This window comes from Chanos chanos, chromosome 7, assembly GCF_902362185.1.
Source record: "Chanos chanos chromosome 7, fChaCha1.1, whole genome shotgun sequence".
NCBI classification, from domain to species: domain Eukaryota; kingdom Metazoa; phylum Chordata; class Actinopteri; order Gonorynchiformes; family Chanidae; genus Chanos; species Chanos chanos.
This window is the reverse complement of record NC_044501.1, coordinates 34,573,229-34,599,127: the sequence shown is the minus strand read 5'-3', so window position 1 is coordinate 34,599,127 and position 25,899 is coordinate 34,573,229. Positions and strand designations below refer to the sequence as shown.

Genomic DNA, 25,899 nt, shown 5'->3' with positions numbered 1-25,899 from the left:
ACATCATGAAGACTAGAGGTTACATTCCCAGAGAGCAGTGGTATACATATGGTTACAGTTAACTGACACTGATTTGGCTTGAAACTAAAAGTATTATCGTACAGATAATTTTACTGATGTCCTTTTCTGTGAAATTCATCTGTGGGGAAAGAAAAAAGAAATCAGTCAACACCAACGTTGGCCAGTTGGTCTGATACTTTTCTAGGGACTTAATGGTGTTTGCTGTACTGTAACGTTTATCCAAACTGTCAGTGTAGGATATAACAATGTCTCACTTATGCCAACAAAATGGATGCTTTGTTAATAGTGTAAACTCCTTCTCCTTCGGTCGCATTTGTTCTGTCTGTCCACCGTCTCACTCTGTGTCTCTCATTTTCCAGTCACATGTTCCAGTATGTACAGTGTTTCAATACACGTCCCTGTGTGTGTGTGTGTGTGTGTTTTTTACATACATCAATGTCTTCTTTGTTTTGTTGTCAACATCATTATCTGACAGTACTTTAGTGTCCTGTTTTTTTTTGTATAATTTCATACTCATCATCATCATCATCATCATCACTGTGAACATCATCATCAATATCTGCATTATGTATTTGTCATCTCCTTCATCCTTCACCATCGTCGTCATCATCATCATCATCATCATCATCAACAACATCTGGAATCTTTCCTGAAGATGTGTTTTCAATCATGGTCATCACCTTGTCCCTGAATTTATCAGTAACAATCAGTAACAATGAAAGTGTCATAAGTAACTGAAAAACAAGTTTTTCCCGCTGTAATATTATTTGTGATTTGAATATAATGGATTATTACATAGATTTGGATTATAACTAATGTGATGCTAATCTTGCACAACAAGTTTATAGAGGGCTTACAAATGTACCATATGGAAGTTTTGTTCAGAACTGAAATTTTTGGATTGTCAAAGATGTGTGAACCTATAGACCCTTTCATCACGAAGGTCATCACTGCAGGCAGATCATCAGATGATCAAAGGCACAATATTCTGTCCAATGTCATTTGGAATGTCACACGGTACAGTCTGTAAAGGACGTGTTGTCTGTCTCTGTGGTCATCTGCTGACATACTCAGTAATGACATGTTACCCACTCAAAATAACCTCTTGTGGGGGGTGGGGGGGTCATGGGGGTGTGCAGTCATTTGAAACAGCTGAGAGCAAAGTCTATAAAACAAGTAACGTACACCTCACAGCCACAGAGTCATAAATTTTACTCAGGGTGGGTGGGGCTTTGAGTTAAAGGAGAGGCACTCCGAACAACCCTCCAAAAAATAACCAGCAGATCATAAAATCCGCCAAATCCATTTACAATTCTGTCACGTCTGCACAGAACCATGTCTTTAGATGGCAGTGCATTCAAGTCAGCTTACACGTTACCGATTTTGAAGCTCTTAAAATATCACTCTGACTGTGAATGTGAAACTGGTGTACTTAGTATATATTTTCTTGTTAGTAAGAGAATATTCCTTTTTAGTAAGATTATGTTGGAAATGAAAGTTATCACATTTCCTTTTATTCTTTTGAATGTCATCCGCCAATGTTTTACAAGCACTAATGTCTGGTTGTCTCAGGACAGTCAGTCCAGTCGAAATCAATTAGCTTCTGGTTGTCATGTAAGACAAACTTTATTTAGAAACTTGCATAGAGATTAAATCTGAAACACTGTGAGGAAACAGTCTGTCAAAACAAATACACAGGACTGGTTTTATTTAAAGAGGTGAAAATCCATGTAGTCCCATGAGTCTAAGCGTTTAATAATTTCCCTTGATAGTGTCAATAAAAGCAGGGACATCATGTTGATCCTTCAGCTTGAAGTGAAAACTGAGAGAGACACATTATGCCTCCTGTGTTTGCTCTGGCTTTAGATTCAGCCCTGGCTTATAGCGATGATTCAACACTGCCACAGCGAGTATGAGGAGATTAGTGTGTGTGTGTATAAATTATTAAACTGAATAGGGTGAACAAGGTGGTACTGGTATGTCTTGTAGTGCAGAATGTGCTAATGCGTTTGGAAATGATTTGATCGTTGGTCTCCAACCTTGAGTTAGTGATGTGTGATTTTATTTTAAGCCTTTGATTATTTGAACGATGGATAGCATAAGCATGTTTTCCCATCGTTTTCATGCTTGATTCTCCTCTGTTCCTTATCAGTTCCGTCTAAATAAGCTTATTATTTGGTCAGGACTGTTAGGCGTCTCCAGTTGTCTTAATATAGCAACCACTTAAATCGTTTGATTTAGTAGGCCGCGTTGACAGCTAATCTATCTTTGACTTGTCCACATCACTACTGGTTTTGGATCCACTGAACCTTCATGCCATTTTCCATAATCAAGTTCTTCAAAGAACAAAAGTTAGAAATACTGTTCTTAGAACACAATGAACATGATGAACTTTACTTTGGACCTAAAAAGAACTGAGAATCTTTTTTTTTTTTTTTTTTTTATGAATTCCGATTTGGGTTGCTCTTTAATACTGTTCTATCTAAACTGTTTCTTGGCCATAATGGTATAGGAAAACCATCATCTCAAACCATAAACCTGTGAGTTGTACGGATAAAATTAAGACAGGAGGCCTGCTCTCTTGCAGACTTAATAAGGGTGTCACTGTGTTGGCTGGTCTATAACCTTTTTTTCAGAAGGTCAAGGCTTTATTGGGCATAGTATTGGCAATCATAATCTAAGACACTGAAGTATCACTGAAAAGGACACAAGCCTGTGGAGGGCTCTATGCCAACATGGCAGGTCAAAAGAAAACTTTCCACTCCTTATCAAAATTTAGACATGATAATTTAATATGTGCTTCAGTCACAGAGAGCGCCAATTCAAGCATGAAATTATAGTAAAATGAAGACACAAACATCTAAAACCTTATTTTTCAAGCAAAGCGGATACTTTGGTCAAAAAAATATCAGCACTTGACGTTTCAAGTGTTGATATCTCTTTGAAAATTACAACAATGGACTGAATGACCTTGTGGCTATGGCAGCAAACTGACCTCACATGGAGTGAAATCTAAATCCGGGGCCTTAAACAAGATTTATGATTTTCTGTGGCCTTGCATATGCTTTTCTGTGTGTTTTATTGGCATACATGTGATCCTATGGTAGAGACAGGTGGGTGTTTGTTTCATGACTGTACTGTTCCAGTTCTCTCTCTCTCTCTCTCAAGTGTGATTTCATACTAGTATTCTCTGTCAGCTACAACAACAGAATCTCTTTATTTAATAGGCTCTCATTTTATGATCTGGGTGAACCATTGGGCTCTTATTTCTGTTGTACATGTGTGCTCTTAAGGTGTAGGTCTACACTGAGGCAGTGGATGTGTTTCAAATATGTATGCTTAACTTATTAGCCCAACAAACTCAGTGAGTCCTGTCTTTAACTTGATGTGTAATCAAAAGATGTGAGATTGGTGGCATCCATTAATACTGGAAACTACTTCTGGAAACTAACTTTTTTTTTTTACCATTGTTACCTAGTAGAAGAGGGAAATAAAAGTGGAAAACACAACATTACTGAATAATACAGACCATATTTCTCACTGGAGATGGAACTCAGAATCCCTGAAGTTACAGAGCAACTAGTTAGTTCTCTTTAGCTATTGGTTTTGCGTCTGCTGATTTTTAAATCATTTGCCTTGTGTGTGTATATATATGAGGTGTTATTATTATTTCTTATTATTAACTGTTATTCAGACTGGAATTGAAAAGACCAATAGAAAGAGTATGAATTATTCCTGTTGCTGGTTTTAATTGGTCTGTCAGCAGCCTGTCAGTGGTTGGGTAAGGTGACCCAAATCTCAAGCGGAATGCAGGCACTCAGTGCATTCTAATCATGCTATGATGTCGGCGCTCTCTCTCTCTCTCTCACACACACACACACACACATACACTGTCACTGAAAAAGACATTATCTGGGTCATTTCCAGACCCTGAAGACAAAACGTTCCCCCAACAAACGGAGATTTCAGTGACTCAAAACTAACAGGACATGACTGGGCTTTCACTGAAATGACCCTTAATGCTAATGCAGGAACATAGACTTACATAGCCCAACAGTCTTGCCAAACAAACTTAAAAACACACTGAAAATACCCAGTGTGTATCAAATAAACTTTGATGAATATGTCAAAACGTCCCAGTTACAGACAGGCTACTTTTATCACTCTCTGTAAAGCAGCATTTAGAATGATGAACCTTGCTATCATTGCGAGGTGGTATTGCATAGGTTTATTCTTTCTCACAGAATGGATGGAGGGAGGGAGACCTCTCTAAGTGGTACCATGGCAACTAGGGATGTCCCGATCCGATCTCAAAGATCGGTATCGGGGGGATCAAGGCATTTTTTAACTGATCAGTATCGGCTTTATTGAGTATGACCCTAAGCCCGATCCTTTGTTTTACATCAGCAGTCACACAGGTGTCATAAATGGAGAGCATCATTTGTGGCAGGACGCGGCTAAAATGTTTGCAGTATGGAAATATTTTAATTTGGGAAACGAAGCAGTCCAGCAGCCACTTGGAATGTTTGTAGTGCGAGCACTCCGCGAGGGGGTAGGAGTTGTGTTCAATAAGCTACTACCGCTTTGATAAGGCATTAATCCACAAATCTACTAACAACAACCAACGAATCATTTCAAAACTGAAACACCTAACGCTTTAGCTGTATGTGATGTATGCTAGTTAGCTCGAGATAACGACCACAGAAAGCAATACAGTCGCTTAACTAACGCTAAGGATTGATAACGATAGCATTCAAACAGAGGCTTTCAGAAAGAGTATCAATGAAACTGACAGTTAGACAAGTGAACCACTTGAATTACTGTAAGACGGTTGAATAAAATCGAACACTTACGCATATTTTCTGGTATAACTACCATCTGGGCACAATTCTCCCTTAAGTCCAGCGTCCTTAGACTGTTTGTGTGTGTTCACAAACGTTCGCAGGGAACTCAAAGCAAACAAAAAACTGTTTGAAAATGTTCGCGAATGTTTGCCTTTCTTTGCTAATTGAACGCACATCCGGTTTTCGCCGTCTTTCTTTTGGAGCTTTTGGAGCCACGATACGCCCTACTCTCTGGTTACTACATATCAGACGCTGTCTTAATGGAGCTTTACAACAAGGTCTTCTTTGTTATTTTGTAAAATTAAAAAACAATGATAAATTAAATAAAGAAAAAAAACCCATCAAAGAACAGCTTGGATGCAATTTCTGTTCATGCATTGCTATTCAGTTGTCAAGCATATACATTGAATTGATTTTAATACATTTAATGTACTTAAAATGTTCACTGTGTCACTGTATTGTCTAGGAAAATACAGGTATGGGATAGGGACTCGGTATTGGCAGATACTGAATATAAAATGACTAGGATTGGATCGGGAGCAAAAAAACTTGTTTGGGACATCCCTAATGGCAACTGCTAAAGGAAGAAGCCTAAAGAAATACTTTCAGTGGTGTCAGAGGATACAGGGCAGGGATGGGTGTTTATTGTTGCATCATCTAGGAATGAAGTATCTTTTTTTTACATCTTATTTCAAGCAGAAATTCAGAGAAAGAGTTAGTGCATGTAACGCCCCCCCCCCCCCCCCCCCCCCCCCCCCCCCCCCCCCCCCCCCCCCCCCCCCCCCCCCCGCCATTATTTTAATATAACCAAGATGTTCCTATAAAAACTGAGATTATGTTTGATTACATGTGGGAATCCAATAGTTGACAAATGGAGTGATGAAAATGATAGAGCATTAGGTATCGCCCTTTATCTCCGGATTCCACGTACACCAAGCTTTGCTCAGTTTTGTTGCAATTCTTCCATGCAATACTCTGTCTCCGACTTTATTAACAACCATAACATCAGTTCCCCCCAGAGATTATCATAACATGACATAATATAGCCAGATTAAGTGGATATACTAATCCTGCAAGAATGTAACACTGAGAGAATGAAACAGGGGAATGGCACTGAACAAAACTGCTGACTGTCATGTGCAATGCAAACGTATCCTCTTCTTTTCGGAAGTGATGGACATATGAATATGTTAGTGTATTGAATGAGAACAGTAGTATCAGTAACAGTAGCATGCTAAAGCTGTAAAGGTATTCTGCCACCCAGGGAGTAATTTAGAGAAGCACTGATGGATTTAAAGGGTGTTGTGTCAACACAGTCAGGCCCAAACCACAAGACCAAGCTGTTCACTGCCTAGAGTTTACCAGGCTTTACTATAAAATCCCTCTAAAACATCACACGCATTTTTTCACTATATTTAGCCATGACATTATTAACTGACCAAACTGAAAACAATTGCAATGCATAGTGAAGCTATGTTTTGTAATGCTAATTTTGATTTTTGACTGAAGTTTTTCATTTTTGCCCGGACAATCCCAACTCAAAATACCTTTAACAACCACAAAACAGTCACAGCCTTTGATGGCCAATGATCTGAAACATGTTGTTAAAAATAAACACAAAAAATTCTGGGGAAAAATGGGTTTAGACTCTCTTGAAAACACGCAGGTAATGGCTGTTTGTCGTTGTCATGGCTTTGAGATGGTCGTGCTCCAATTCAAAAAGCTGTCACCCTCCAGTCTTTCATCTATATTCTCCTATTGAGATATGCAGACCAAAGAGTGTTCTTGGCTGCCAGTCTGTGGAATGAAGAGTCTTTAATTACAGGACACTCTTACAGACCAGTGCCTCGCCAGCAGATTTTTACGACCAAGGCCATGAAGTATAGTTGGGGGGTTGGTGCAGCACGGCGTAGAGGGGGCACTGGTGGGTTACAGTGTACGAATCTTGGTCCTGAAATAGAAGACATGTAGGTGCTGAGAGGGACAGACTCGTTCAAGACAGGGTGAGGAAACCATAGCTCAACAGAACAAGACTTTCATGAAGGAAACTTATACCAGAACAAATATATACACCAGTGCCAAAGTGCACATCCACAAGGGCTTTGGCACCATGAGACATAAACTGAATTTGATAGAATGGTATTAGAGAGACGTGGTAATACTTGAAAACAGCTATTTTAAATTTTTTGGGGGTGGGGGGATGGGTCTCAAAAGCAAGGAGGCGACATAAGTTTTATTTTCTTTTATATATTATACACACACTCACATAGACACACACACACACACACACACACACACACACACATTCAAATTAATGTGGTAAAGCACAATTTTTCCTTAGAGGTTTCTGAACTGTATTTTGCATGACGCCATATCCAGAGTGTCAAAATGTCAAAGAAATAAGATATTATTTACTTACAAGAAGAAACAAACTTAAAATTGTGACTCTGAACACAGTGAAGTCACAGTGGCCATAATAAGAGGTTGCGTGTTAAACTCAGTCAGCTGTGGTTGTGCTGATCTACTCATTACCTAGACATGAAAATAAAGTCGACACACATACCGGGTGCTGATTTGGAGGTCAGATCACAAGCGCTGACTGATTGGTATTGCCTTACGGCATGAGGGCCAATTTACATTCATTATTTTCCAATTTGTTACCCACTAACTGGCCCGTGGAGACCCCTGGCAACATATTTAATGTGTGCCAGACAGGGACAAATGGTGTAACGTGAACCATGGAGAGATTTTTTTTTTGTCATTGATGGTTGACATGTAACAAACAAATGTTTCTCTTTGTCTTTCTCTCAGCTGTCTCTCTCTTCATGACACCCCCCCCCCTCCCCAACTCAACCCCCTCCTTTTTTTTTTTTTTTTTTTTTTTTGATTGGTAGCTTTTCTCTCAGTGGCATCCTGTGTTGTTTGCTGAAAGCTGCCCTTGACTTTTCGCAGTGTTAACTTTCTGTCACTATGCTGAGTCTGGAACCCCACCAATGCAACTCAGAACCTCAGCAGAAAGGAGAGAGAGAGAGAGAGAGAGAGAGAGAGAGAGAGAGAGGATGAGGACATAAACTTTGACTTTCAAATCTACTGTCTTTATTAACAACTTTTGGATAACACAACAAGAGAGAAAACAAGTGAGAGAGAGAGAGAGAAAGAGGGAGAGAACAAGAGAAGTCTTAAAAGGGGGGAGTTCCACAATAGAATATTTAATTATTACTTTAGTTTGTTACTCTGTCCGCTGACGTTAAATATTCATTCTTGGGTTTGGTGGCTTGTCAAAATTGGACAGTGAGATGGAAGCAGCTGGGTTTTGAGTGAAATAATAGATAAAATGATAGTAATATTTTCCGTGTTACCATGACTTGTAGCAGACCTGCAGATGTTTGGTCAGTACAGTGTGAACATGCACGACAGAAGTGTGGAGGGGCTGAGTCCATACGCCTGGAGAATGAATTGCATCTGGTTTGGACTGAGTAGAAACAGGTGTTCTTGAACTTGGGGAAGGATAACATTATGAAACGGATGTCAAAGTTGTTATTAAATTCAACGCAGCTCTCAAATTCCTGACATTTTGCATGGTCTTCAGCAAGAGTCAGTAATTCAAGACTATCTCTTACCATCACAATACCAGCATCTGGATTTGGGACAGAGATTCAATGCGTAAAGGTTTTTTCAGTTGTATTTGAAACTCCAGGTGAATGATTGCAACTTAACCACTGCATCAGGCAGCCATCCAGGAAGTGTGACAATATCCCAGCTTACCCTTTGTACCCTTTGTAACGTTAACGTTAGTGGGAAAAATAAACACAATTTTTAATTAGAATGTGTCAAAGTTAACAAAATGAGATAAAAGTGTAAAGACGGGAAGAGGTTTTCTAGAAGTATGACGAGCAACACTTCTCACCATAAAGAAGTTGTTGCGTGTAACTGTGATAATTTGCACCGTGCGTTTTAGGACTAATTCATGTGACAAATGAGGACTACACGTTGACCAGGCGTTTGAAATTCCTGACGTAAAAAGGCTCTTGGTATTATCATGACACTTTGGGATGAAGATGGACAGCTGCTATAAACAGGAATTCTAACGTCTAATCGTCTTGGCATATTATGGAAATAATACTGATCATTTATCTTCTCATATACAATCTAACCATGACTAATGAAAGGGATAAAGCTAAACAGTGTTCGCCAGGAAATCATGGCTCAGCTGTGTAACCGAAAGGCTGCAGTTCCGTATGAGTTACGAGCGCGTTCAAATACCACGTCTTATTTATTGCTTGTCCAGCCTGATGTTTGACGTCGTCGGCCGCATATCTCGACTGCCTGGGTGTAAGTGGGGAGTCCTTCCTGAAAAATGACACCCCGCGACATGGTAGGGGAATATAGGATTTAACCAAGAACGAAGAAACTGAACGGAGGCTACAAAACTCGCCGTTGAAGAACTTAATGCGAGAGTGGGAAAAAAAATGGCCGAAAAATTTAAGACTGATTTTACGAAATCAAACAACTTATTTGATCTCCTGTTGCTCATTAAGCACAGAGTGATAACGTTCGATAGGTCAAAACTGTAGTCAACCCATAACATGGTAATCAAATATCAACAATCATCCTAAAATTCTCTCTTAATTGCTCTGTTCCCTTCTAATTAATGAAGACATATGTGTTGACAGTTAGCCTACATCCTAGTGGATGGACTCGAGCATTCCAGAGGAATTAAACTTTTCGGATAAGTTTGAGTGAGACAGAGACTTGGACCGACAGTAAATAGGATTAATGGGAATCATAATATTCACAGCTGAGAAACAATACTCATAATACAATAATACACCGTAATGTCCAATGAACGCTCTGAAATGAAACCTGAGTAAAAGCTCTACCTATCAAAGATCAGTGGGCCTATCAAGGGGAAAGTAAAAGTAAAATATCTTACGAATCAAGGACTATAGTTTTAAATCAGTTGTGGTTATATCGTTTACATATGAATTGAAAAAGTTATGCATGTGTAGACGGTAAATCATAAATATACCTTAAGAACACGGTTGAATCACCTGAGCAGCAATTCTGTCACTGATCATTATCATTGCTTCTCATAAGCCAGGGAACATCTGATCTCGTGTGATGGTGTTCACCCGGTCTCTAAGTCATTACGTGTGCGTGCAGTTGGTATCCGCGATGCACGAGTCATGGCAGCTCAAAGGCGTCATAAGATGGGATAAAAATGTCACTTGCTTCTGAATCAGGTGACCTGCCCCTCTTTCACACCACTGACAGACAAACCCTGGATATTAAAGAAATGGAGACCCAGAATCACGATACTTTAAAGATCTAAATATTTAAATAGCAAAAAGATCACCATATTTAAAAATCATCATTTTTAAAAAACTGCTTTTACTGTATATTTGAAGATTACCCAATTTAATTTTACAATATGAAGATGTTATATTGACACCTGCAGTGAGTCTACATGCTCCTCTTGCAGTCATTCTGTGCCCTCCATTTACACTCAAGAATGAACAAATAGTAATGTGAATATAATTATCCCCAAAATTACAAAAAAGGAAAAGTACGAAATGTTTAAACTGAAAGGGAATTAATAGATATTGGAGTCACAGTGGATAAAACTTTGTCTTTTTCAGTGGTAGAAATTTGATCATTGCGTTTGTGTTTAAGGGTCCTTGGTCACTCCCTGTGGTGTGGATTGTATGACAGAGTTCTGCAGGGGACTGTAAACTTCAGCACATTCATTCCTGACAGGCTCTATTTGCATGTAATACCATGATAAGGTCAAAGTTCTCCAGATCACAGCCATTCCATTTCAAATACTTTACATCTCCAACTCTATTGAGATCACAAGCACAGATGTACGAGCCATAAAAGGAACTTTTCGTAACCACTCAAACAGTCTCACCTCAGACTCTGTTGTATATTGTCAAGATTTTAAAATACATTTCCAACACTCACTGTAATCTTTGTCAAATTGATATTGGTTCTGAGATAATACCCTCTTCATTTTTTAGGGGGGGGGGGGGGGTTCTCTTGTTGGTGTGAAAGGCAGACTTAGATAATGGTACTCAGCTTCTTGATAAATCATAGAGATATCTTCTCCTTCAGTAACTGATTAAATAATCATCAGTCTCATCTGTTGCGATCACTCTCTATAAACAAATCAATCCATATACGTACTTGTCAGCACTAGGGACAAAGAGAGCGACTTGATTCCTCTTGTATGCACTGTATGTACAATAGGCTATGCATGCATACTGTGTTTCCAAGGCACTTGGTGATTTTTCACCTGCAGTGACCTGGGATTTAACTTATTTAAAGAATTTTCTCCTCTTCCATCATCCTGTCAATATCATTAAGTATTTTATCATTCTGTCACCACATTCTCAGTGTTACCGCTATTCAGATGTTTAAAAAAGAAAGCCTGTGTTGGCGAGTACGTGGGCATATTGAAGATGAACGTGCAAATGGTTATGGTACTGACCTAGTCACAGCACGGACTATATTTCTCCTATCTCTAGTAAAACGAGTACTGTACAGTTTACTGTTATTAGTGGAGAAACTCTGCCCTCTCCGGGACAAAAAGGATAAATTGATGAGAATTAAAATCATTTTCTGTTTAAGTCGACAAACAAATCCCGGCAACATAACGTTTTCGTTTAATAAATAAATAATTCGGTTGAACCGACGTAAATTTTAACTGTTTCTCCTCTATTTTATGTTTGATTATAAAGTCTAGTGTGATTGTATCCACTTCTTCACAGCTCTCGTTTCGTTTAATCAGGTCTGACGATTGTGTTCTGTGATTCTGGCTGCCGCCTAGGTGCGGAGTATGGTAATTCTCAAGAAACAGTTCCAACATAGAGAGTATCCTCAAGTTATGGATTTCTCATCCTAAGATAACCGAAATTTACAGCCAGGTATGTTATTTTATTACAACACATCTGTATTGATGAGGTATATCCATGTAGATTTGAAAAGCCAGTTCCTATGTGAAATGTTGTGGGTTGTGCAAAACAGTGTTTCGAAACTGAACTGAGTAGCACTCCGATGAGGCCTAGCTAACTTTTAGACATAAATAATACATTCACCTAACAACTGATCCATTTTCATTTACTTTGCATATATGCCTTGTAGATGCTTAACTTGCAGTAGCGTGTGTAGACAGTTTCAACAAGTAATTCGGTGACAGAATTGCGTTTGCGTTTTTTGTTAACTTGTACAGTTAGCCATTTAGCTATGAAGCAGGTAACGTGATCGGTCTACTCTGTGCTAACGAGGTAGGCACAAAGGCTAGCTCTGGGATGTTTCACTTTGCATTGAGATCTGTCGGGTCACTGTCCTAGAATACCGGTCTTATCGACAATGTATGCTTGGCGGAGCAACGGTTCTCTGAAATGTTATGCAATGACGGCTCAAAAGTCATTGATATGCAGCGCAGCGTTTAAACTGGGTGGAGACATGGCACAGTGGGGAGCATTAATGTCAAATGAGGACACAGTAAAGGAGGGCAGTGATGTCTGACTGTAGCTCATTGCTGAACGGCACGTTTCCTAAAATTGAGGCCATTTTATTATTGAACATTAATAATTGTAAGTTGCTTATTTGACTACCGACAGATCAAATTCGCCAGAACTGTCAACATCGCCAGCCACTTTCGTAAAAAACAATCATTTAAAATGTTAGCAGAAACGCGAATGAAACGTTACAACGGTGATGGTAACCTTGCTATTACATATGGAACCTGAGGGTTTGTCGATTTTTGTGACAGTTCCATATGAGTCCGAGAACAATCGTTTCGCATACAAGGCGAATGTGTGGTGGTTCTGTGTCAGGGCGTTATTTATAACAAGTGAACAATATATCTTTTGGGATCAGATCAGTTAAGCTTTTTTGTTGAACGTTAATGTACACTTTTTCAGTTCAAAATTTCTCAGCGATTATTTTTCAGTTTCTCTCTGAGCTTATATCTCTTGCTGTTGTCTCTTGAGTCACAAAGCAATACAAATATTCAAATATGCCAATGGACTTAAATATCAACAATACAAATCTGTTATTTAAACCAGCCCCTGTGGTACAGCTGGTGATGGGTGGGCTAACATGGATGTATATGTATTTTCATAATATAACATGGATTGTCTGAAACAGGGCTCCTCAGATCCAGTCCTGGAGGTCTGAAATCCTCCTGGTTCTGCTCTTACCTCAACATTAATGACAGATAGACTAATTACATGGGAAGCATGGGTGTTCACTCTCTGACCAAGCACAAATCACAGTTTTTGTTATGTATGAAAACCAACAAGATGACAGACCTCCAGGACCAGATGTTAGGAACCCTGATCTAGGCTATACTTTCCTTTTTTTCCCTCACATGAACTCAAACAACTACGTGCACCATGCTAGACCCTAAGCCTGGCTGTAACAAGCAGAGATTTTTTAAGCATCGGATATTTTTCCACTTGGTTAGCTCTCCTTTAGAGAGTTTATTCTGCTTTCAATTGGCTGACAGTTGGGAAAGTTTATTAATTACATTAATTTTTAATACAGCTCTACCACTTGCTGAGTTTTTCTTGTAAGACTATTGAATCAACATTGCTAAAAGTGTTTCTTGATATTGTCAATGAACTAATGTTTTGTTCAGTTTGTTCCATGAAGATGATATTTTTCAAGTATTATATCAGTTGTGGATGAACCACGTTTTTTTCTCTCCTTTTTTTCTTGTTTTGTTTTGCTTGTCAGTGGATGCTTGTAAATTTAAGTTGTCTTATTGAGGCTTTTAAGGTGATATGATTTTGAAATTTGAAGTTAATCATGTGTTCTTAATGACTGCCTTATAATTAGATTACAGCCCTTTTGCCTCTATTTCACTACAAAATAAGGTAACACCAGTTGTGTATGAAGTGGGTGTGTATGTATTTTTTTCTGGAAGATTCTAAACAAATGAGTAAATATGAAGATAAATGGCCTGGCTGTCAACAGGGGTAGGCAAATTGATAGTGTAGGGAACCAGAACATCAGTTTTTATGGTGTAGAATATCTGACTTGTGCATAGCCTGTGGCTTACTCATTTTAAATTAGACTGCAAAAATACAGGCATGTAGGATTTAAGCCTGGTTCTTGTACACCAGTGGACTGGTTTAGAGAGGATCATAAAAGATGATTTGTCCACCCCTGCTGCAATGCTGTTTAAATGACTCACTTTTCAATCCAAGAGACATCACCATACGTGCATGATATTTGTGAAATCAGGTTTGTCCATCCTGATGCATGATGTTTTCCTCTGTCTGCCCTGTCTTTTTTTTTTTTTGCTTGCTGTTTCTCTCCCCTTCAGTGAAACCAGGATAACAGTGTTGATGTTCACAGATGGTCTGGATACTTTTGAAGCTGCAGGTTTGAATGTGTGTTACAGAAAAGGAGGGAAGTCCCAGCGTACTTGCCATTTCTGTATCTGGAATTGAAGACAACGAGGCAATAACACTGTTTGTGTGTGTGTGTTTTTTTTTCCCTCCGACTTTTTCAGCTTTTCATTGTTCTTGGAAAATTGTGTGCCTGTTACGAATTCCCTGAACAACTTTGGAAGCTCGCCCCTTTTTGGTCCGGCCTCACTACAGTTGGCCCAGATAAAGACCCAGTTGGCACTGCATCAACTGAATGCAATTGCCGCTAGCAACGTTAGCGCCCCAGCGGTTGCCTCACCTGCGCTGACCTTGCTCAACCTGCTCAAGGTCACCATGTCACATCCCTTGTATAACCCTCGTGCAGGGCCATTTTCGGGCAGCCAGAGACCCATGATATCCAACCAGTATGGCCTTGGGTCCCAGCCTGCTCTAGACCTTGGGCCATCTCGTATTGGCTCAGCCCCTGGCTCTATGTCTGGCCCCCGAGGGGGCATGATGTCACCCATGGTATCCCCACAGATGGGCCTGCAGATGGCCCAGCGTCCTTCGCAGGTATCTCAGGACCTTGATGCTTCCATAGACATGAACATTCGAGGTGCCCGAGAGGAAGTTCGCCTCCTTGCCCAGATGTTACAACAGCCGCAGCCAAAACAAGGTGACCCTCGGTTGAGGAAGGAGCCCAGAGAAGGCTTACTCTCCTCAGGAAGTAGTGGTTTCCAGGGATCTCAAGGTCCAGGCAGATCAGATGAGCCTTCGGTGGACTGGTCTGGCTACCAGACACCCAGTAAGCTCTTTGGTCCTCCGGGTATAGCACACTCTTCCAGTGCTTCTCAGGTGTTCCAAACAACAGGGTTTGGTAGCACTGGTGGTTTGGACAGCCCAGGACCTTCTGAACATCGTCCTGGACGCTACACGTCTGAGAGTGCTAGCAGCATCTTGGCAAGCTTCGGACTCTCAAATGAAGACCTTGAGCTTCTGAGCCATTACCCTGATGACCAGCTTACACCCGATAACCTGCCTTTCATTTTGCGAGACATCCGCATACGAAAAGCCAAGAGAAATGTATCTGACATGGACACAAGACCTTCAGCAGAACTGCTGGGCCCTGAGCCTCGGCAAAGCAAAGTGATTGATTATGGACATTCTAGCAAATTTGGCTTCTCTGAAGAGAGCCCAGACAGCTATCAGCGAGACCATCTTATTAAAGAATCACCAAAATATGGAAGGGAAGTTTCGGCATCACCCTTTGGTGGGGTTGAGCTCCCCAAGCGTCCTCAGCCCGGCCAACCAGTTTCAGTTCCAGGTTCAGCACAGAATCTTCAGAAACTTCCAGCTGTGGATCTCCGGACACCTCCGCCCAGTGTAGATCCCAAAAGTGCCAAAGCTCTGCCAGGAAGACTACCAATGTCCCAACCTATTCCAGCACCTGTTGGCCGACCTGCACCTCTACCTCCATCGCTTACTGGTGGTTCCCAAGGTGGCATGATGCCCTTAGGTGACATAACTGGAGGTCCAAAGACTATCTGGCCCTCTACGTTCCCTCCTCCTTCAAGCAACCCTCCAGGCATGAAGAGGCTCCCAACACCCACCATGATGAATGATTACTCAGCTGCTACACCAAGAATCTTTCCTCATACGTGCTCTCTCTGTAACATAGAATGTGTCCGGTTGAAGGTGAGTATCTTCCTTCCTCTTGTGCAAATGACCAAAAAAGGCAGTGGCTGTGACTTGAGCCGGTCAATTGTGTTTTTTAAATGTGTGCCTGGCCATGAGCTTAAACTGTATTACTTTTAATCATCAAATAAAATGAAGAAAAATGTTTTTGTAATATGTTTGTTAAATTTAATTGCTTGTTTCATAATGTGGCAATGAGTCCATACGTTGTCCAGGCTGCTTCCAAATTTGAATCACTTGTTCAAAAATATTTCAGTGCTTAGCACAATTAAGTGGGAGGTTATGAAAGGTAATTCAAGAAAATTCAACAATTCACCTTTCAATGTTTCGAGTGGGACTTTTATGCAATTGGCTTTCATCAGACTGAGGCTGATAGAAAAGGAATGGCGTTATAGCTTTTTCAGTTGAGAGACAGTTAGTCTGTTGCTATGTAATGTAGGTCTTTTGCTCTTCGAAAGCTCTTCGAGAAACTCAACGCAACTTTAACAGAAGATTACTTGCCTTTGTGCTTTAATAATTGTGTTGACAAAAAAGGCAAGTTGTAGAACCTCAGGAAGATATGGATGCTGATTCAACCCCTGACTTAATTCTGAGGAGGGACTGCTAATACAGAAGTTGAAGATCACCAGGAAGAGCCATCAAGAACTTTAGGTGTCGACTCCTGACCCTTTCTCCAGTCAGCACGGTTTGCCGAGACAGTAGAGCAAGACTTCAGTGGCCCTTTGTGAATTCTTCTGAGTCCTCTGGGAACTACACTGGATCCAGTATTACGATGCAGTTGAAGAGAGCTTTTTTGTTTTTCTGCTTTCTGCAGTTTACTAATGGGAATAAAATATGAAGCATCCCATAATATTTGTTGCTTTGCAATATTCATCATTCTATTAATTTGCAGGGCTGGTTCTGGGAATGAGTGAAAGTGCAAAGAATTCTGAATTATCAGTCAGTGTTCGAAATGATGCCTTAACTGTTGAGATTAGTCATAAACAGTTTATTTTCACCCCTGCTTTAAAATTTTTAAATCTATATCAGGACAGCATAGAGAAATGTTTGAAACATTTTCCACGTGCCTGTGTTTGTCCTTTGCCTTTGTTGAATATTTTAAGAAGTCAGTCTGTAAATGTGCAAGATTTTTTTCCTATCAGAACTTACTACTCTGACTTATTAAAAAAAAAAAGTTTTGTTGAGATGTTTATGTTCAAGGTATCGGAAGATTGTTTTCTTAATGCATAAACACTGTGGACAGTTCTTGTGCTACAGCTGGTAGAGGTGACTCATGCAGAATGTTTTTTGTATTGCTTTAATTGACAGGACTGGATTGAACACCAGAACACCAGCCTCCACATTGAAAGCTGTAGGCGTCTGAGGAAACAGTGAGTCTTTGTGTCTTATTACTGCAGCGCATGGTTGCTTAGCAGCATTTTATAGTTTGCTACTGTTCTATTATAAAATTATGGAGAAAATTTAAATATCTTTCTGTAGATTCCCTGACTGGAATGTGGAGACTATCTCTGTCACAAGGTGAATTAAATACACTTGGGTGCTCCCTCATCTAAAGAATTTCTATATTGCTTTGGCCACGACGGCTCTTTTTTGTCATGTTCAAATTCTGTCTGTTTTATTATATGCAGAAATGAGCCCAAACTTGACCGTCGTAGTCCCAAGAGGCATACTCGATCAAATTCTTACTCAAGAACCCCCAGCCCCAGACGCCACCATGGCTCATCTGGCCGACGCCCACGGTCCCGGTCTCGCTCTCGAAGCCCCCGAAAACACAGGCGTAGCCGAAGCCGGTCGAGGTCCCCCCGCAGGGTTCCTCGTGCAAGTCCGTCCTCGTACCGAAGGCGGTCACGGAGTCCGCCCAGACAACGCTCCAGATCACCTGGCTACAGCAGACGCTCCCCGCCCCGTACAACCCGCAGGACAAGCCCACGTCGAACCAGTCCCTCCCGTCATCAAAGATGTAGCAGCAGTGAGAGATTGGCCAAGAAGCTCATTGAATCCTCAGGTAACCCAGTCAGCCGAGCTGTAAATTTGACGACATAGACATTTTGCCTAACACTCTGGCTTTTTGATGATTCCTTTTCCTCCTCTGTCTTGCAGACTTATCCTCGATCACAGACAGCAGCTCTCTGAAGGCTGTGGTGCAGTCTTTGGCTCCAGCCCTGCTTGCAGAGCTGGCTAAGAAGAAGAGTGGTTCCTCTTCCTCCTCATTGAAGAGCAGTGGCAGGAAACAATCTTCCTCTCCAACCTTGAAGAAGAGCGAGTCCAACACCTCTTCTACCCCAAAGAGCAGCTCATCCAAGGTAATGTGTGACTCTAGACAATGGCCAAGAACAAATCCAGAGGTTATTTCTTGGTGTGTCTGACATGGTTAGTTGACGAGCTGTTCTTAACATGGAAAGCAGATTTTTAGGGTGCTTGTTGACTTTCTTGGATTATATACTTCTTCTCCTTTGCGCCAAAAGCAGTGGGATACTTCACCATTTTTCAACCCAAAGTTTTACAATAGTGATGCATTTCCTGGAGCACTGAAAGACATATCTGAGCATGGTGAGACATGTGTAGCCATTGTTGATGGTAGAGATAGAAGTAGAGTTTGAACCAGTTTGTCTACTAGTTATCATTTACATGGCAGTATTAGTGTGCAGAATACATCTGCTGGGGCCTATACACTGTCGCTGACTGCTCTGAGATGTCATTTTGTTTTGGGAGTCAGTGGATACTTCTGCACTTTTATTGTGTAATAACCTGCTGAATTCTGTTCTTTTTACTATGTTGTCCAAAACGTTCTACATTAGAGGTGTGAATCTCCACTGGTCTCACGATTTGATTCGATTACTATTCAAAGGGTAGTGATTCAATTTCAAAACGATTCTGGATACAACACGATGTGTCTTGCCCTTCCTGTTTTTTTTTCAATTAATACAGGAATACCAGCCCTCAGATTTGAACTGTTTTTACTTTTCAACAAACAACCTAATTTTGTTAAAAAATTGCCATTTGAAGGCAAACTGAGATCTTCTGTAAGTGAGTCCCTGTAATGTTGAGATTTATGCTGCATTCATGACACGCTGGAAACTGGGAAAATATGAGCTCCGACTCGGACAAAATGATTTGAACATGGTGAGGTTGGATTTTTTGTTTGGAAACTCGTGCGGAAAATTGGTGCCCAGATTTACCCGATTTGATGTCACAACAACTACAGTCAAGGCATCTTCTGTCGTGACAGTAATATTATTACAAACGCTAATTAATTACTTTTAACAAGTCATTTACTACTGTATGTGATATGTTTGCATTCCTAATGTATTAGTTAAGTTGCTAGTGTTACAGTTTTTTCAAAGACATTTGCAATAATTGATATTAGCCCACTGGCTATTACTTTGATTCAAACGAACAAAAGTACTAATGTAAGGTTAACGTACTTCAGAGGCCATGCAGGTTAGAGGATAGATGTTGCTGCAGACAGCTACGTTGTTTTCCGAGTGGATCAGGTAAACGCACATTTTTCAGAGGTCAAAAGTTCCTAAGTTGGGTTTACCAGAGTCTTGATTGCAGCATTACAGACCACATTATTTGGCGCTCCATAAGTAAATTAATTTTAGATCAGTTTTAATGTTTGTGGATTTCCTTTGTCTCCTTTGGATTTAACTTTCCCAGTGTAAGAAAAACTCTTTAGTTTCAAAAACAGTACGTTGGCATGTATGTTATTTAATTACAATTTTTAAAAATCGATTATTTTCTTTTTATGCATCGATGCAGAATCTTTCACTATCTCATCGTGATGCATCGTAAAAATGATTATTTTCTCCAGCTCTAATCTGCATGTGTTTTGGAATATGAATTCACGTAGGTTATTGTTTTTGAGTTTCACATTCGGTTTTCATTCATTGAATATTAATGCATAGGGAGTGGGAAAAATATGTTGCAGTTGTTGAGTCCCAGAAAAATAAACACATGGTTCAAAATTTTGTTTTAGATCATGAATACTTTAAAGTTCCTTCTAAGTTAGAGTGTGGGATGTCTGTAGTAACATTTTATACATAATAATAATAATAATAATTAAGGAAGGTTAATGGAAGTAGAAGCTTCACTGACTTCTGGAGCACAGAGACATCTTGAGTGGTGAGAGACTTAATCGAAGCTCAGTTTGATGCACTGTAAATCTTTGGTTTGAAAAGCAACAATAATATTAATAATATTACATTTTCGGCACAGCGAAAAAACGACATGCAAAACGTGAAATTTCTTTTCATTTAATATGAGTTTACTTATGAGCTTATGAACTTGTACAAACGTGTAAACAGAGGCAAACTGGCCATAATTTCCAGTTTGCACTCAGTTTTTCCTTGTACCGGTGATACTCACATTTGGATGATGCCGTCTCAAATGAGTCATGTTCGATGTACTACCAGAAACATACCCGATTCCAGCTGAAAAGTGCTGGCACGCTGCCTTTGTCTTATCCACTGGTCTTTGCCCATTGCAACTGTAGTTTACTGGAAAACCGAAATGGTCCCAAACGGGAGACCTGAAGGATACTGGAGGGTCCTCAAGCTCTTGCTTTGCGGTCGCCATACTTAAGAGACTGCATCACTGAACGTGTGCTAATTCAGTTGCTAAGTTACGGCTCCGTTATGGAATCGGAGAGGAAACTGAGTTTCTAATTTTAGTTCCGCACACAGAACTGTAGAAGAGAGGGCACACTGTATCTTGTCAAGTATCACTTTATTCGCTAACGTTGACTGACCATCAGAGCATAATAATTATGCACGTAACGTGTGTGGTTAAAGCTAGACTATATTCACTCAGATCACAACGTGCACCGAACCGAACATCCTGTACCGAACAGTACGGTACAGATACATGTACCGTTACACCCATAATACTGGGGGAATCTGTGTGTCTTTCAGAACACGACACCGAAAAAGAGTGCTGCACCCGGCACTTCCTGTTTGCTGAGAATCACTGGAGTACCCATTGGCAGCACCCAGCAACAACTGGTTGATGTCATCCAACCATTTGGCAAGATCCATACAGCTATTCTCCTTAAAGCTATAGGAGAGGTATGGCCATTCAGTCCTCCCAGTCCAGATGACATGCTAACGGACTCATCGGGCAGTCTGTCATCACAGATTTTCAGACTATTTACAGTGCCTCATGTTTGATGTTTGTAGATAATTCTTACTCTTAAAACACTGAAATGAACAAAGGGTTCATAAGTGCACAATTCATATGTATGTTCTATTACTCCTCTCAGGCATCTGTATGTATGGAGAGGGAGGAAGATGCCAAAGCCCTTGTAAACTGTAAAGAACTGACAATGCATGGCAAGATTCTCAACATCTCCATGGAGAGGGTATGAGGATAGTTTTGCACACTATTTTTCCTCTTGAAATCTTCACAGCTTTCAGGAGCTTGCCCAGCTCCTCAAAGCGGTCTCTCCCATTGCTTATGACTAACCATGTCTCATGGTGTATATATGTATGTGTTTGTATAGGATATAAAGGATGATGTAAAGAGCTCCAAATATCAGAAGAAACCTGTAGCCAAAAAGTAAGCATGAATTTCCTCTCTGATGATTTCACCAACTTTTTCAGGTTTTTATTCATCAGTGTTTTTTTAGGATAACAAGACAGTCCTTTTTCTTTGTGTAATGACAGAAAAGAGACCCCAACAACAAAGACACCACAGGCAGTTAAAGCTAAACCACCCACAGAAACCTCAGGTGAGTGATTGCACACTATATTAGTTAAGTTTTACATGATCACCTTGCTGTAGTCTGATCTGGAGGGTATTACGTGCATGTGTGTGTGTGTGTGTGAGAGAGAGAGAGAGAGAGAGAGAGAGAGAGAAAGAGGTGATTAGATGGAGATGGTAAACAAGTGTCAGAAAAAAAATCATCTTTTTTTTTTTTGTTTTTTGTTTTACTGTCCTTCACAGAAACTACACCTGTCGCTACGAAAGTTGTAAAGAGGGTATGTTATTCTGCATTTTCAGTCTCATTTTGCCTTTCATCATGTCTTCACCTTGTAGTTGTATATTTCATTTAAGAGTTACTTACAGGGTCCACTTCCAGAGAGAAGCATACCTGCTCTTCTCCCTTATTTACTGATTACTTTCTGTTGCTACTCTTTGACTAGGAAATACCCTGGAGGAAGAATGTAGTAGAGATATCTGGTCTTCCTGAAACAGGAGTCACTGTGGATGACCTGACCAAACTTGCCCTGCCCCATGGGTTCAATTCTGTGCCTGTCATAGCCATCACTCAGAAAAAGGTAAGCGTTTCCTATAGGTGATCCCAAACACTGATTGCCTAAAATCTAATCCATTTCTCATGGTCCATTTCCATAACTGATAATAGTTTTTTCATAGCTGCCTGATTTATGATCAGCTCATTTAAAAGGTATATGGTAATCAGTCCACCTGGCTGGTTGTCTGATCTGATGTACAATGTGATTTGCCATGTGTTTGACGGTCAAATTTAGGCATACCTGGAGATGCCGAATACGGAAGCGGCTGAGGCTATGGTGAAGGCCTTTTCGAAGACTCCTGCCAAACTACAGGAGACTGAGTTAACCATCAGCATGATGACCCAACCCATTGACCTGAATTACACAGTAAGGACAAAATAAGTCATTTATACAGGATTGACACTTAAGGCTTCTAAAGAGCGAGATCTCCTCCAGTGAGGATAGCTTGCAGTCTGTGGTGGCTTTTTGAGTTCTGTTTGTAGAGTAACTCAGTTGAAGATGGCTGCAGTGGTTTTTGGGAAACAGAGTGATGCTATGTTTTAATGATGTCATATCTCCATTGTTTCAATGCTTTTATGAATGTCACCCCAGATATATTCATCTCTAGGTTAATTGACCTTATTTGACCTAGTAGTGCCGTAGTTTTAATGAGTGTATTTACACTTTTTTTTTTTTTTCTTTCTTCAAGGAGTCACTGTTCAGAGTTCTGATGGGAATGGAGAAGTCTCCTGTGAGTAGAACACACCTCATTTTTACACTTGGTGTTGAAATGGACATTGTTTATTATACAAATCATATTTATATACTTGCATAATATGCGGTCCATTTTTATATATATATATATATATATATATATATATATATATATATATATATATACATATGTAGGCTAATCTAAGTTCTGATCATTTGACCTCTCCTCTGTTCCTTCCTTGTCCATCTCTTTGTGTTTAGGAGATTGTTACGTTGCCTGAGCGACTCCTCACAGTCAGTAATGTACCCAATGGACAGAGTGCCATCAATGAGGTTCAAGACCTCATCAAACGCTTTGGTGCCTACAGGCAGACTCTGCCTCTCAACGGCAGGGTGAGGCCAACTACACTGATCTACATTATATCTCTGTCTGTCCATCTATCTATCTGGCTAGCTAGCTAGTTATCTGTCTGTTTGTCTGTCTGCCTATCTATCTATTTTTGTATCTGTCTGTCTAACTGTATATCTGTCTGTCTGCTCATTCTTTCATTCTTTTTCTCTCTCTGTATATATGTACATATACCATTTTTATATAAGTTGATCTCTCTGCTGCCCTCAAGAGTTCTATTCACTTAAGAAACTCTTATTAGATTTGAAACATGTGGCATTAAAGATCTTTTCACATAGAATTTCACACGGTAATTTTGTTCTGACTTGGTACTCATTGTTAATTATAGCATTCAGCACAGAACTAGTTATGCACTAAAACATTTGATCTGTGCTAGATTTGAAAGGTGTCAAATAGAACTTCTCAAATGATAATTTGCTAATAGTCTTTCTCCTGTTCCCTTTCAGATAATCTTTGAGATGGAGAATGCAACCATCGCCAAAGCTGTGCACAGTCGATTCCTCAAATTTCCCTGCATTGTTCAGAACAACTCACTCAGCTTTACACTGGCCAAAGTTGCCAAGACACCTGATGAGGTGTGTACTGCTGACTCACTCTGTTATTTTCCATTCTTGAAAAAGAAAGGTTTCAACATTTCTTGAAATTTTTAACTGCTGGGATTTTAATTGGTAAGTTGTGTATTTAGGTTAAAGAATAACAGTGTGGTTTTATAACTTGAAACATCCTGTATTACTTGCTTTGCAGGGCAAGAAGAAACCAGAGACAAAAGGGTAAGAGGAAGCTGTGTAACACCATCATGTACTTAATTTCAGTCACATTATATTACTACACTTTACAGTGTTTGAATGACATATAATTTTTTTATAACCTCTTCCAGCTCTAAACCAGCTGCAAAGCTGAGTAAAGCGGGAAAGAAAGGCCCTGCGTCAGGAGCTAAAGCTCCTGTAAAACCCACGACACAGGCTAAAACAAAACCAACAAACACCCAAAGTCCTGTTGTTGCTCCTGCTGCTAAGACTAGCACTGTTGATGTTGATGCTAAACCTGTAGAAACAGCTGCCACTCCTCAAGCTGTCTCTGATGATGGTATCACTGAAAATGTAGATACCACTGCAGAACCGGCTACTGCTAACGCAGTCACTGAGGATGTAGCGAAGGTAGATGCCACGACAGAACCATCTGCCACTAACACTGGTACTGAAAAGGCAGTGAGGATGGATGAGAAAGTCGCTGCCAACATTACAGGTGAAAATGAAACAAAGATGGACACAGCTACCTCAGCAGAAGGGGCTATCACTAACAGTTTTAGTGAGAGTAATGCAGCAATGGATGTTACTTCTCCACCAGTTGCAGCGACTACTAATGACACAGCTACCTCAGCAGAAGGGGCTATCGCTAACAGTTTTAGTGAGAATGATGCAGCAATGGATGTCACTTCTACACCAGTTGCAGCGACTACTGATAACACTGCTGACAATGCAAGCAAGATGGATGTAACCATAACTGTAGAGGTTGCTACAGCTGGTAGTGCCTCTGAGAGTGGAGCCAAGATGGACAGTCAAGATGTCCTCCAGACAGATCAGACAGTTGTGTCAGAGGGTAGAACTGTGTCAACAGGAGATGGTGTCAATACCGACCCCTCAGAAGAAGGTGACAAGACAGCTGTTGACAGTCAAAAAGATGCACAGTCTGAGAAGGCACCTGCAATAGGTAAAGTGACTTTGCCAACTGAACAGGGTAAAAACGAGGAGGAGAAGACCGGGTCGGCTGAAGATCCTATTTCTGTGGTTAGCACAGACTCTGTTGAGGGCACAGTCCCGGTCCCCCTTTCAGTAGAACTGAGTGAGGTACATAGTATCCCGTCCAAAGAGTCCACACAGTGCACTGATATCAAGAATGATGCTGAGGTCAAAGATGATACTGAGGTCAAACAAGGTGATCTGACCACGCCTGAGCCAACTCTGTCCAACGCTGAGCCAGTCCCGTCTCACGACAAAACATTGGACTTCCCACCTGTCACCCAGGAGATCCTGAAGGCTCTGGAAGCAGCTGTACACCAGTGTCGTATGCAGTCTTCTTTAAGACGTGCAGAGGAAGAAGCCAAGCAAAAGCAGGCTGAGAGCACCTCCAAAAAAAGTGACACCAACAAACCATCGTCTGACAAAGGGAAGAAGTCTCAGAACAGTAGTGATAAGGGTAGACATGGCCACAGGGAGTCTTCTGAGAGAGAATCTTCTTCCAGACATAGGAGCAGAGCCAGCTCAGACGAGGAGCAGCCACCATCAACGCGGCGTGGAGGTTCTTCAAGTTCCTCCTCTTCAGCTTCACGGAGGAACAAGCAGGACAGGAGCCCTGTCTCCAAGAAGAGTAGGGGCCATGAGGAGTCTAAGCATAAGGTAAGGATAAGGAATAATCTTTCTTCCACACTGATAGCAGAACAAGAATTAGTTTTTTGCATGAAGGTCTTGTGAGGCAAATTTGTGATTAGGTATGGATGACCTGATCCGAGGTCTGGTCTGAGAGGTACCTCAGTGCTAGCCTGCAACCACAGAAGACACCAGTCAGGTTGCACTAAAGGGTGAAGCTGGGGTTACATTTTA

The 25,899-nt window shown here is 40.6% G+C and overlaps 1 protein-coding gene across 1 annotated transcript in view; it reads left to right on the top strand.

Annotated features, from left to right (window-relative positions):
- The window catches only part of LOC115816261 (zinc finger protein 638), a 35,225-nt gene that overhangs the window by 5,442 nt on the left and 3,884 nt on the right, over positions 1-25,899 (top strand). Inside the window, exons 2-18 of the mRNA XM_030779226.1 lie at positions 14,392-15,943; positions 17,252-17,313; positions 17,423-17,461; positions 17,572-17,948; positions 18,044-18,246; positions 20,857-21,009; positions 21,204-21,302; positions 21,444-21,499; positions 21,607-21,671; positions 21,887-21,921; positions 22,087-22,221; positions 22,432-22,563; positions 22,886-22,927; positions 23,152-23,283; positions 23,746-23,874; positions 24,044-24,069; positions 24,177-25,695. Coding sequence (XP_030635086.1) covers positions 14,392-15,943; positions 17,252-17,313; positions 17,423-17,461; positions 17,572-17,948; positions 18,044-18,246; positions 20,857-21,009; positions 21,204-21,302; positions 21,444-21,499; positions 21,607-21,671; positions 21,887-21,921; positions 22,087-22,221; positions 22,432-22,563; positions 22,886-22,927; positions 23,152-23,283; positions 23,746-23,874; positions 24,044-24,069; positions 24,177-25,695 — 4,756 coding nt within the window. The remainder of the gene's footprint in view (positions 1-14,391; positions 15,944-17,251; positions 17,314-17,422; positions 17,462-17,571; positions 17,949-18,043; positions 18,247-20,856; positions 21,010-21,203; positions 21,303-21,443; positions 21,500-21,606; positions 21,672-21,886; positions 21,922-22,086; positions 22,222-22,431; positions 22,564-22,885; positions 22,928-23,151; positions 23,284-23,745; positions 23,875-24,043; positions 24,070-24,176; positions 25,696-25,899) is intronic.